The sequence below is a fragment of the Cucurbita maxima genome, unplaced genomic scaffold, assembly GCF_002738345.1.
Source record: "Cucurbita maxima cultivar Rimu unplaced genomic scaffold, Cmax_1.0 Cma_Scf00014, whole genome shotgun sequence".
In the NCBI taxonomy this organism is placed as follows: domain Eukaryota; kingdom Viridiplantae; phylum Streptophyta; class Magnoliopsida; order Cucurbitales; family Cucurbitaceae; genus Cucurbita; species Cucurbita maxima.
Window position 1 is genome coordinate 1576724 of NW_019272030.1, and position 13237 is coordinate 1589960.

Below are 13237 nucleotides of genomic sequence, written 5' to 3' on the forward strand. Positions count from 1 at the left end.
GAAACACTTGTGTGGAACTCAAATGAAATTGAATGTGAAATGAATCTGCTAATTAGGTGTAATAAGTGATATTAGAGACATGCAGATATTCCAATCCCTAGTTTTCGTTTCAATAATTTTCATCTTTGCTCGTGCGAACAAGATTAAAGTTTGGGAATTCTTGTTTTGGGTAGAATCCAATTTGTGCTTTACTTCTTTGTTTTAAGGAATTGATTCCGCCATTTGTAGATTAGACAAACCAGATCCATAAAGTTTGTAAACCTTTTGAGGAGAAACACTTGTGTGGAACTCAAATGAAATTGAATGTGAAATGAATCTGCTAATTAGGAGTAGTAAGTGATATTAGAGACATGCAGATATTCCAATCCCTAGTTTTCGTTTCAATAGTTTTCGTCTTTGCTCGTGTGAACAAGATTAAAGTTTGGGAATTCTTGTTTTGGGTAGAATCCAATTTGTGCTTTACTTCTTTGTTTTAAGGAATTGATTCCGCCATTTGTAGATCAGACAAACCAGAAGCCAAAAAGTTTGTAAACCTTTTGAGGAGAAACACTTGTGTGGAACTCAAATGAAATTGAATGTGAAATGAATCTGCTAATTAGGAGTAATAAGTGACATTAGAGACATGCAGATATTCCAATCCCTAGTTTTCGTTTCAATAGTTTTCGTCTTTGCTCGTGTGAACAAGATTAAAGTTTGGGAATTTTTGTTTTGGGTAGAATCCAATTTGTTTATCAGGGATGATTGTAGTTATCCTCTATCAGTAGTATATGAAAGACATATACGGCTATTATGGTGAATTATCATTTATATGAGTCATTGATATATTCGACATTTCGGAGGAATACAGTTTAAAACATGGCCTCCTATTATTCAAAGTTACTAAAATTATTCCAATTCGTTATACTTGTAATTGGGCTTTTAGGCATTCGATATTACCTTCTTTTGTTTTTGACAATGATTTAGTTTATTAGTTGTAATTCTTTTACAGTTGTGCTTCACTGGACTGAAGTTTGCACGTCATGCTACATTGTCTTTGGGAAGCTTTTGTGACTTTGTGAATGTTGTGGTTTAGAGAAGCATAATAAACAATTGTTTGTAGTTAATTTATTCCAATTTACTGGCTTAGACCTCCTATTTCTCCTTAGTACTCATACTTGTGACTTTATAATCAGTTCTACAAGGTATGGAAGATGTTGAAGAGCATAGCAGCCTTGAGCAGACAAAAAGATTTGTGCCATCATTTCATGAAGGGGTTTGGCTTCTTGTTGAGTTCTAGCCTCGCGTATCTTTATAAATACCTCAGATTGCATAATGGGGAAGCTCCTGTTTGCAGTACTACGAAATTTGAGAATATTTTTTGAAGCTAATTACCGTTAACCAATTGGAATATCAAGAAAAAGTACTAAGGAATTTCACCAGACCCTTCCCCTCGATTCGAAATGCTCGACATTTCCTTCTGTGTGGAACAAGCAAAGTAACCTGTTTTACAAATAAACTGATGAGGTCTTTGGTAGACCAAGAAGATTAATATATCTAACAAAGCAAATGTTAGGAAAGATCTTTAGGAAGCAATGTATATTAGTAAAGATGTTACTATGTTAAGGGCTATAGTTGGGATCAGAGCAATATACTATAGGTTCTGTAGACTAGAATTTTGTAAGGCAATATCTATAACATACAATACCCAACCACTCAAGACTCTTCTGCCATCACATTATATATCAGTAGGGATTATTTTTGCTTATGAGATACTTTGCATTATGTTTTTGTTGTGTGATTATTTATCTTGTTTGTATGATTAAGGATGTTCTCTTGCCCTATGTATTTGTTACCAGTTCATGGCACCCTGCACAGACATCCCCGTAGATCGGGATCCACCAGCTACCGTAACATCTTTGCCTGTCAATGCTGGAGCATCTGGATTACAGACACCACATATACTGCTAACCACCATTCCTGCAGCTTCTGGATCGCAGATACCATCTGTAGCTCTGTCCCCTGATGCATTACAACAGATCATAGATTGTATGGTTCGGAATAGTGGGGCACGCTCTTCTGCACCATCCTCCCAGTCTTCTACAGTTGGCAACATCAATTATGCCCGGGAATTCATAAGATTTGATCCCCCTGCATTTGACGCTAGCTCAGGTGACATAGATGTTGCATATGACTGGATAAGAGATCTTGAATTTGTATTTGATTTATTGAAGTTTCCGGATGAGCAAAGGGTGAGATGTGCAGTTTTTAAGCTACAAGGGAATGCTCGCAACTGGTGGAGGTCTGTTGGGTCAGCGCAAGAAGATGATGGTGAGAGTCCTATTTCGTGGGAAGAGTTCAAGGATATGTTTTTGGAGTGGCGTTGCCCAATGACTCTCAGGCATGAGAAAGAGATGGAGTTTTTGAACTTGAAACAAGGCAACATGTCTGTGGAGGATTACGACCAACAGTTTCTGAGGCTATGTCGTTTTGCTCCAGAGATGGTGGATACACAGTCAAAGATGGTGCATCGTTTTGTTATGGGCCTTCGGAAAGGGATCAGGGGATTAGTGGCTATCCAAAATCACACAGACTACTCTTCAGCTTTCGAGGTGGCTCGAACTTTGGACGAGTGCATGCCAATCAAAACTCAGCCAGGACAGGACGAGGGATCCTCTGGACAAAAGAGGAAACATCAACGGATCGCATGAGAGGGCCATGTAGCAGCAGCCAGGCTTAATGACATTACTACACATGGTGACCACAAGGTTCAATCTTTCCCAACTTCCTTCTGTTTGATTTAGGACTTTAGTACAAAGTAGTGAACTTCTGTTTTCCCTTCTTGTTGGTAAATAGGATCGGTGGGTTTCGTTCATGTTCTGTCTTGCTTAGAAAACAAACATGCTCTGTTATTATACTCTTTTCTTAAGCATCATTTGTTTGCGTTTGAAGACATCTCCTTCTGCCTTATATGCCTGGGATTAAGTATCAGAAATCTTAATCTTCTACTTAGCTTAATATTTATTTTTTTAAAATTTGGTTAGATTACAAGTTTGATCTCCGAAGTTTCATGTTTGTATACGATAGGTTACGGCCATATCACACACACACACATATCTCAAATAATGAAAAAAAATCAATACCAATATTTGGACTGCATGAATGGCATTGCCTTTTCAGGACTTTTCCTTGGCATATTTTAATATGTTGAAGTTGATTGTTTTTGATTTGTTTAATTTTTAATTCTTGAGAGAGTTTTAGATGGCATTAACTTCCAAGTTAAGTGGTTGAATTTTGGTGGGGTTTGAATGAATAAAAGCAACAAGTTAATTGAAGCTTCTAAGTTAAAGTCCAGATTTGTTGAATTTTGGTTGTAGGTGTAGGACTCATTAATTAATTATTATATATTTTTCTAATTTAATTCTTATTTGTAATGTGATCCTAAACGAAACAAAACATACAGTAAAAAACAAGAAACACATTTTCCTTGGTTTTCCATATGGTAAAAGAGTGAAGAGATGCATGAATTAGACCAATGTTAGAAACAATTATATAGGGTTTAGGGTATTGTTCATAAAATATTAACAACAAATTACATATATTATGAAGTCCAACCCAACCGTGAAGCATGGATTTTTGTTTGGAACTTAGCTTACAATTCCAACCACAAAAGCCATAGCCATTATCGTTAATTTTTTTAGACTACAACTAATAGTCCACACACTAACTCCAATATTGAAAATATAGAATTGTCGAAAAAAGAAAAAAGAAACATTCAATCGGTTTGACCACCGAACGAACAATATATTCTTGTTTATAAATCTCAAGGAAACAACCTTTTGTTCTTGGAAATTAGGCCAACTGATCCAAACAGAGAGACAGAGAGAGAGAGAGAAACCCAGAAAGATTAGAGCTTGTTAGAAGATGGTTGCAGTTAGTTGTGTGTATGCACCATTAGCAAAGCCATGTGTTGTTATGGCTTGCCCTGTACTCGGTCGTGGTCGTCGTCTCCAAGTTAGAGCCCAGTGTTTCAGAGAGGAACAAGGTGAGTCTTCCTGTGATGGTGGTGGTGCAGGGAGGTTGGGGAAGATGGTAGACGCCAACATGGGGGTCTTAAGAGAGAGAATGGAAGAGGTGAAGATGAGAGAGAGAGTAGAGAGGTGTTTGAGTTACAGACAACATGAATATGGATGGAACTACGCCCCCTCCTATGATTACAAACTCAAAAAGGACAAACAATTGGCTGAGTTTGTTCAGTTGTTGTTGCTAATTTCTGGGTCTCTGGGTTTTACATTTCTTAGTGGCACCTTTTCCCTTTGTTTACTTTCCTTTCTCCTCCACTTTCACCATTAATTCACTCTCTTCTCTTCTCTTCTCTTCGTATAGTAGTTGAATTAATCAATTCATTTTTATGGAACGTTTCAGTGCATTCAATAATTCCTCCCTTCCCCTACCACAATAAAGCTTTGAGAGAAAACTCAAAATGGAAAGTCCAAATATGACTACATCTACTACTAGCCATGAGCTTAGATTATTACAAATGGTATCAGAATCAGACATTGAACGATGTGCTAGCGATGAGGTTGAGCCCTGAAGAAGGTAGATTGGGGGTTCCACATCGAATACTTTAAGGAACGAGTGACACCGAAGACGCTAGATCCCGATAGAGGGTGAATTATGAAATCAGAGTATAATTATTTGTTGGGGTGTTTTGTAAGTTTGCAAGGAATGGCAGTGGCAGCAAAGCTGTGTGTTTAGAGAGTACAGCCCGGCGACGCGGCAAAGAATATGTTATTCATAATTATACAAATAACCGACACCGCCGCTACCTGCCTTCATTTAACACTCACGCATTACTTGGGATGTCGCCGCCGCCGCCGCCGCCGCTTTCCCTTCCCTTTCCTTTCAATTCTCTTCCTAATTCCTATCCCATTCATTTTCAATTTTTTCTATTTATTCTAAATAATTTTAAACTAAAAATAAAATATATTTAATTCATTTAGCCTTGTTCCACGCGGAATGTGCAATAATGTCAAACACAGCCAACTGGGCTTCAGTTTTGCTTTCAAAATCAACCCATTCCACATCTCCGAGTTTGTGACTTTTCCAATTATCGTATGATTTCCCCTTTCCCTCCCTATAAATCTATTCCTTGCCTTCTAATTCTTCCTCAACTCCTCCAAGATTCAAACCTCTTGTTTGTTTTTACCCTTTTCGATTCATGGGGAATTACGTTTCTTGTACCCTTTCCACCCAAATCGGCGCCAAACCCTCCAATTCTTCCACCACGACGGTGGTTTTTCCCACCGGCGAAGTTCGCCGGTTTCAGGAACCGGTCAAGGCGGCGGAGCTGATGTTTGAGATGCCCAATTTCTTCGTCGTCAATTCTCAATCGGTTCATGTGGGTCGGCGATTCTCGGCGCTGATGGCGGATGAGGATCTCGAGATGGGTAATTCATACGTTCTGTTTCCGATGAAGAAGGTGAATTCGGTGGTTTCGGTGGCGGATATGGGGGCCTTGTTTCTCGCCGCCGAGCGGGTATCCGGCGGGAAGAAGCGGCGGATTGTCGGCGGTGGGAAAGCCGAGGAATCGGAAGCGAAGTTGAAATTGGATAATGAGGAAGGGGAGGAATTCTCGCCGGAGCCGGTTATGGGTCATCGAAGGTCGATGTGCAGGTCGAGGAAGCCATTGTTGGAGACCATAGTGGAAGAGCCGATGTGTTCGCGGTGATCGGGAAATTCAGAAATTAAAATGAATTTGATTTGTTCTTCGTTTGGATTGGGGATTTTCCTTTTCGAAATTAATGAAAAGAAAATTCATTCGTTAATTGATTTGTATCATACAAAAATTAGTTCATATTAGTAGGCTTTATGAACAAGCTAATTAAATGTCTACTATTTTAATATAAGCTAGCTTATAATCCTATCTCCTTCATCACTTACTTTAACTCAATCAACCTCTTTTATTTAATTTTAGTATATTTACAAGATACCGATTATAGTCATAAACTATAAATATTACAAACTTTTTAACTATCTCATGGAATACGAAAGTTTTATTTTAAAAAATATAGTAAAAAAGAGCTTTTGTAACGAATGACTAAGTCTTTTTGCAATTGTATATAGTGTAGATGGCATGATTCAAATTCCAAATAAGTATTATTGAACCAGATAATCCGAATCATGGGCCAATTCATTGACCATTTATTTATATTTATGGGCTGTTTTTTTATGGTGCAATTAGGCCCATTGAAGAGTTGGTTCCTTTCATTTGGGCCATTCGGTAAATAGCTAGAAATGAGAATAATGATGCTTTTATTAATAAATGGGAAAAGGAGTTCCACCCCATAGTAGATGCGGGTTCGGTTCTGCTATAACGTTTCAAGTTCAAGATTTGGATTAGAATTTATAATTCAAATTCTAAGAATTGCTATCGTTTTTTCAACATTGTTCTGTCAATTCATTCATGTATTACTCGTTTACTCGTGTATCACATAACTTTAAAGAGTTTTGTGTTCGTGTATATTGCTTAACCAATAAGGTTACAACAACGGTCCATTGGAGGACAATTATTGAATGGAATCAAGCTCCAATTTTAAGTTTTTTAAGGGTTGTTCTTTTAAGCAGTGTGTCTCATTATAGAGAAAAGAAACAAAGCCATGCAACCTTTTTGGGATAAAGCATTAAAGTTGTATGCCCATTTTCTATACTTTTTGCTTGCTTTTCTCTTTTACTATCTTCACCTTGTTATTGTACGTTCCTTAGTTAGGTCCGAGTTTTAATGCTACGTGTTCCTAATTTATTCACTCTAAGTTCATTCTCGTTTAGACCATAAATCTCACCTCATTCAAAAACAATCTTATCTTATTCGTATTATAAAAGTGAATCACAATATCTCTATAGACAGATCAATATCTGAAGTGATATCTATTAGGTTATTACTCTAGTTTTGTTGCAGGCGCCTAAGCGCCGAGGAATATGCTAAATTATTCTATTTCCGGTCCAAAGGCCAAAAGAAAAGAAAGAAAGCAACCAAGCAAGAATTCCATTAGTGCACTGCTTTAGCGTGCATGGTTTTGAAAAGTTAGATAGAAAAATTATTCCTTTCAATCTCTTTAATATTATTTGTATGAATTAAGAAAAGTGTCGGGTTACTTTACTTACTCTTCCTGAGATTATTCCCACGTATCAACACAAATCTTTTCAGCATGTTTTGTCGTTACTCACACGCATCTTAAAAGAAATTCCTAAGAAATTACCTCATATAGAATGGCTTCAACCAAAACACGTTTAACTATGAAGTTCTAATAATTGAGCCATAAAAAAAACACAACTTGTTAGTATAAGTACAGAGTTTCAATTCTTTTAAACCTTCGTTAACCATTCTATTCTCATAATTGCTTTAATTCGAACGTGGTCTTGGTTCATTCATATACTCCTTTACTCAGATATCATATAAATCCACATATTTTTAGAAGATAAAATATGTATTTCTATTCACGTTAAGAGGGGATATCAAACATTATTCACGATTATCAACTAATGATACTCATTTAAGCATTTATATCGACATTTAATACCTTAAATTTAATCATCGACTTTCAAAAGAATACAAATGCTCGTTTACTCGTGTGTTGCTAGTAAATTTTACATCAATTAGGGTAAAACTAAAAGTAAAAGAGATAAATAGGAAAAGTAAGTAGAGTAATATTATTATTTTAGAGAGAAAAAAAAAAAAGAAAAAAAATGAAAAATTGTGTGCGACAGATTCCAGAATAGAGAAGAAGTAAATAATACACAAACTCTCTTGAAAAATAGGAAATAAAATTAAAAACAAAAATAATAAAATAGAAAATTAAAAACAACCCATTATCCTTCCATCCATTCCACAGTTTACCGTTATTTACCTGCATCACAACAACCCGACCAAATCATTAAAAAAAATAATAATAAATAAAAAAAATAAAAAATAAAAATAGGGAATTACCAGATCCTTGAAATATTTTTCTTATAAAAACAAGAAAAATAATGAGAAGAGCAACTCCAGCTAGAAGCCCGATTATAATCGCAAATGTCTTCTCACCATCACCACTAAATTTATCTGCAAATTCATTCCCACATGTTATCCTTCAATTCAATATTATAAGAATTAAAAGATAAATAAAAAAAATTTAAAAAAAAAAAAACATTACCAATGAAATTGCAGTAGTGCTAGTCGTGAAGAATGGCTTACCATGATGGGCCTTAGAGAACACGGGAGGCCCATGAGTATTGTATCGCGCATAACACTTCCCCAAGAACATATCCCCAAAATCAGCCGTCCCGCAATCGCTCTTCAGCCGTCCGATCGCCTCCCCGACACAATCCTGACACTCGCTCCCACTCAAATCCCCCGTGCATTGAGCCACGCCTTGCACTTTCCCGGACCCACCTACTCTATAAGCCCCACTGGACCCCACAAGTGCTGCCAGCACAGCATCCCTTCGCGACATTGCTTCCACCTCGTACCCGACAGACGGTCCGCATTTCTTGAGCACAACCGTCTTGTCCTCGACGCCGAGGAAGGTGGAGTTGTCGTACTTGACGTAGCAGCCCTCGAGCTGGAGGGCGCCACCGCAGGTGTCGGAACAGAGAGCTCCTAGTTGGGTTACGGCGCGGGCGATGCAAGTGGCGCAGTCGGGCATGGAGAGATCCGCGCGGCACTGGTAGAGGCCGTAGAGGGCGTCCTGTGGGGTGGAGGCTTGGAAGGTGTAGTTGTTGTAGGAGGTGTAGGTGGCGGAGTTGACGAGGGAGGTGAGTAAGGAGTTGAGGTTAGACTCGTAGCCGGAGTTTGGGGAGTATCGGAGTTGGGTGCAGCCGCCGTAGACGAAGGTGTCTGTGGCGGAGAGAGAGAGGAGAGGGAGGAGAGAGAGAGAGAGAGAGAGGAAGAGGAGGAGGAGGAGGAGATGGGCCATAGGTTCAGTAGGTGCAGGGCATGGATTGAGACTCCATATTTGTGTCACTTATAATCTTAAAAATTTATATAATTAAAAAGGAAATTAAAATATTAATAATTTTGTAAATTCTATGAATATACAGCTTTAAAGTGATTCCATTACTTTAGCTTACTTTAAAAGAAAAGGGAAAATATTAAAGTAATTCAAAAAAGCATATCCTAATCAAAGTAACTCTCAAAAGAATGAAAAATAAATAAGTCCCATTTGGTCGATAAATATTAATATAAAGATGACCGATGTTTTTTAATTTCTATTCTTGATTTGAATTTTGAGTTCGTACGAGACGTTATATGACTCAATAGTTACTACCAGATCGGTAATTCTCTGTTGAAATGGTAGGAAACGTTTTCAGAAATGAAATTATTAAATTATTTAATAGAATATTAGACAAATATTCTTAATTTTTTTTTTTAAATTATAGTTTTAAATCTGTAAAATAATAATGGTAAAAACAGGACAAAAATGAAAATACCAAATTGGGCCTGGGTCAAGGAAACACATGGGCTATGTATGATAGATGTACTCGGAAGCCCAATTTTAGTTTTTGTTTTCTTCTTCCAAAAATCATAACAAAAAAAAAAAAAAAAAAAAAAAANAAAAAAAAAAAAAAAAAAAAAAAAAAAAAAAAAAAAATTGATCGATCTAATCCAACTCATATATTTAAATTAGGTTATGAATTTATTTAATTTGAGTTGAGGTTAAGTAAATAAAAAAAAATTATAAATTAAATTAGTTTAAAGTTTTAGATTGAGTGATTGAATCGAACTGTGTCAATTAAATTTATTGTTATTTTTACTTATTATTTGTTGACTTTAATTAAATATTTAAAAATGAATAAATATAAAACAAAAATAATAATTTAAATAAATGGGCAAGTTTCTTATTAAGTGATTTTTTGTTTTCTAGACTAAAAAATCAATTAAAATTCTATAATAATAACTACTTATTGAAATTATCATAAATACATTATATTGTAATTTAATAAATTAGATATATGGGTGCGTGCAACTTTTCTTTTTTTTTTTTTTTGGACAAAAAAAATTGGTATTGCTATCGTAGAAAATGAATACATTAAAAATGGCTATGCAAAAATTCAAAGATATATGACCGTGTCTAACCTCTACCTATAAATTAGTATGGTCGAACTAAGGGTTCATTAATGCGGTACCAACCTAAAAAAATTTGATAGCTCGGTTACGTGCTGGTACCCGTGAAAAAGAACGGTATGGGATAAATTTAATGGTAAGCTTGACCACGACGCTCTTTTTTTTTTTTTAGATTAAAAAAAAAAAAGAAAGAAAATAGGCACATGGTTTGCCTAAGAACGATTGATAATTGGTGTGATGATTAATGAGGCTTGAATTTCCATGTTAGTTGGCCATTCCACATTTCCACTCCTTCCCATTCTGTGCCAAAGTCTCACTTTTGCTTTCATGCCCTTCAATTTTCCTTATTTTCTACTTTCTCCCCATCTCAATCATTCCTTTTGCTTTTCACCCCTTTTCTTTCCCTTTATTTCTTCCTCCCTTTAATTTTTTAATTTGTTCGTCGCGAACTAAACCCTAACGATTGTGCCTAAATAATTATAGTTCGACATAGTTTGTGCGTTGTAGAATATTTAGAGGTTTAGTTATAAACGGACGAGCGAAAATGAGATGATATGAATATGGATTAAAGTTTTCCAATTCGACAATGATAAGAATAACTATTACACTTCGGAGACAATGATTGAGATTTTTTTTTTTTTTCCAAAAAAAAAAAAACAGAAACTCAAAAAAACAAAGAAAAAAGAAACAACGTTTGTGTTTGTGATGATAATCAAATCTGTGTTCTTCATCTTTGTGGAGGAAAATAAAAGTTTCTGTTTTCTCAATCAGACTTCCATTGGTGTGTTCTTGAGCTGCTGCATGATTCTACCAAATATCCAGAAAATGCAGACTTTTAATCCCTTTCTTCCTTCTTCTTCGACGTCTTATTTACACGAAAACCATGAACGCAAGCGACGAGAGGCGACCTCCGTCCTAGCTAGCTAGCTAGCTCAACGAGCTGAGCATGGCATTACTTCCTCAATCTGTTGCTTCTTTTGCAATGAAAGCCGTCCGACCAAAACATCCAATGCTTCCTTCATCCACCAATGCTGGCAAACCTCCCGAGCTTCGCGAGCGCTCATCTACAAGAGAATCGAGTAGCCAGAACATTTAGATCATGGTAAAAAATGCAACAAGGAATGAGTTTTTAACAGGGGAGTGAGTGGCTATACTATACCCAAACTCGTTGTCGAAAATTCTTTTCGGGCCAAAACTCGAGCTGCTCCTTCACAAGCAAAGGAAACATGTATCCTTCATAGAAGGTGTCATAGGTTTTGCTCTTGAAACTCCAACTCCCTAATTCACTCTGCACACACAACCCGATTTCGAGTTCAGAATTCGCATCGAAAACATGAAGCAGATTGGATCATACATACACTAAAGTTGACTTTTTCTTTTCAGATTGGATCATCATTACAACAATTATTGTTAAGAACTCCTCCTAGATCTACAAATCTAATTATCGCTCCCGAACGTTCCTACCACGTTCGATTTCATGTTCTAAACCAAAACTGTTCTTGTAAACTCACTCTAAAACATTATTGATACCAAAAAAGACATCTGAGATGAATTATAGAAAGAGATAAACCTGAACAATTCCCTTAACACCAGCTTCCTCAAGGGTTTCTCTTGAAGCAGCCTCAGTAATAGATTCATCAGTTTCCCAACCTCCCTGTAATTTTTTACATTAGCCAGTTCATTACACAAAAGTTTGAAGAAATCAGCCAATTTGTAATGAAACATGGATCTGTAAATGTGTTCAATCTTTACCTTTGGGAACAGCATGCCTTTCCCTTTCTGAGAGCTAATCACAAGCACTTCCAATTCCTCTGTATTATCCAAAGCACTTTTCTTAGTAGTGTTGTACCTATAGGGGATGCATCTGCAAAATTCGTTTAATTTAGTCAAGAACAGTCAAGAACATTTAACAAGAGGAGATTAAATCAAAATTTGTTTAGTTTTTCCAGCCCACAAGACCAATTTAAGTAAATATCCAGGAAATTCTTGGGTTTTTATTGATACCCACATGTAGTAGGTTAAGAAGCATCAATTTCTTAAGGGACCCATCAACACAAAGTAATTCAAGATGGCATCCAATCGTTCATGTCTTATCCAACAAAATTGGAAACACAAAAATTGGTTTTGTTCTTCATTGTACTAGCAATTTCTGGGATGATTTCACAAGGGTTTTATGGGAACAATCCAAAATTGAAAGATATGAACAAAGAACAGGATAAATTTGAGGGGAAGGGGGGAAATTACCCAACGACTTGGCGGCGACCCCTAATATCATAACGCTGCAAATGTCTTCCAGTACGAGAAACCAAAGCGACCATGTTGTCTGGAGAGACCAAAGCGACCATGTTTGTGATTTTTGTGCGTGTGTGTGTGTGTTTTGGGGTTTTGAAAAATTGATGTAAGAAAACAAGGAAGAACAGGCAACGATGTGTGAGGGAAAGGAACAAAAATAAACTTTCCAAAAGAAAAGAAAAGAAAAGAAAATTTGTGTAATTAAAAATGGAGTGCGGATTCAGATTTAGTGGACATCCTTCAACTAAAACCACACCCCATATGACCCTTTTATAATGCCCAAACCCAACACAAAGGGGACACCATCCCAATGCATCCTTGTCCTACGTGTCGCTGACTCACCACTTTTTTTTCTCTTTTCTTTTTTTCACTTGTGGTTCTTTTTCTCTTTTTACTCGTAAACCAACCAAACCCTACTAATGGTAACTTTTAAATTACCAAATTCATCTATTTAAACGTCAAATTTGGATAAGTATATATTTCGTTTAAGGGATCTCTCTACTTTATGTGGGTATATACATATGTTTCATCGAGAATATTAGGTAGATCGACAATTATATGTTTCGCTCTACATTCATCTGAGAGAGGAACAAAGCATTTCTCGTAAAGGTGAGAAAATCTATTCCTAGTAGATGAGTTAGTTTTTAAAAGTTTAGGAAAATCCCAAAAGCACAAATAGGACAATATTAGCTACCTAGTAGTACGTCAAATGATGTGGGCCCCCAATGGTGGTGGATTGTGAGATCCCACGTTAGTTGGAGTGGGGAAGCGTAACATTTTCTTGTAAAGATGTGAAAATCTCTCCCTAGTAGACAACAAAGCATTTCTTGTAAGGGTGACTGCGTTTTAAAAATCTTAAAGGAAAGT

At 36.4% G+C, this 13237-nt stretch overlaps 4 protein-coding genes across 5 annotated transcripts in view; 2 read left to right on the forward strand and 2 right to left on the reverse strand.

Annotated features, from left to right (window-relative positions):
- LOC111489080 overlaps nt 1-2946 on the forward strand; it is a 3456-nt gene extending 510 nt beyond the window's left edge. The window contains exons 2-3 of the mRNA XM_023137111.1: nt 1173-1252; nt 1836-2946. Coding sequence (XP_022992879.1) covers nt 1184-1252; nt 1836-2687 — 921 coding nt within the window. The 5' untranslated portion in view covers nt 1173-1183 and the 3' untranslated portion in view covers nt 2688-2946. The remainder of the gene's footprint in view (nt 1-1172; nt 1253-1835) is intronic.
- A 1841-nt stretch (nt 2947-4787) lies between these two features.
- On the forward strand, nt 4788-5866 carry LOC111489803. Its single transcript, XM_023138181.1, has one exon. It carries the CDS (start codon nt 5198-5200, stop codon nt 5705-5707), a length of 510 nt encoding a protein of 169 aa, XP_022993949.1. The 5' UTR covers nt 4788-5197; the 3' UTR covers nt 5708-5866.
- A 1795-nt stretch (nt 5867-7661) lies between these two features.
- Nucleotides 7662-8966, reverse strand: LOC111489680 (cysteine-rich repeat secretory protein 60-like). Of its 2 annotated transcripts, none has more exons than XR_002719422.1 (3): nt 8169-8966; nt 7964-8077; nt 7662-7883 (listed from the first exon to the last, which is right to left on the reverse strand). XR_002719422.1 is itself a non-coding variant. In XM_023138003.1 (3 exons), the coding sequence occupies exons 1-3, from the start codon at nt 8928-8930 to the stop codon at nt 7876-7878; spliced, it is 843 nt and encodes a 280-aa protein (XP_022993771.1). In that variant the 5' UTR covers nt 8931-8966; the 3' UTR covers nt 7662-7875. The 2 variants fall into 2 exon arrangements, 1 of the variants encoding a protein (XP_022993771.1); XM_023138003.1 differs by having other exon boundaries at nt 8210-8966.
- Nucleotides 8967-10602: 1636 nt separating this feature from the next.
- LOC111489643 (nudix hydrolase 18, mitochondrial-like) lies at nt 10603-12603 on the reverse strand. Its single transcript, XM_023137963.1, has 5 exons — nt 12323-12603; nt 11831-11942; nt 11649-11732; nt 11238-11366; nt 10603-11142 (listed from the first exon to the last, which is right to left on the reverse strand). Exons 1-5 carry the CDS (start codon nt 12421-12423, stop codon nt 11011-11013), a joined length of 558 nt encoding a protein of 185 aa, XP_022993731.1. The 5' UTR covers nt 12424-12603; the 3' UTR covers nt 10603-11010.
- Between the last annotated feature and the right edge of the window lie 634 nt (nt 12604-13237).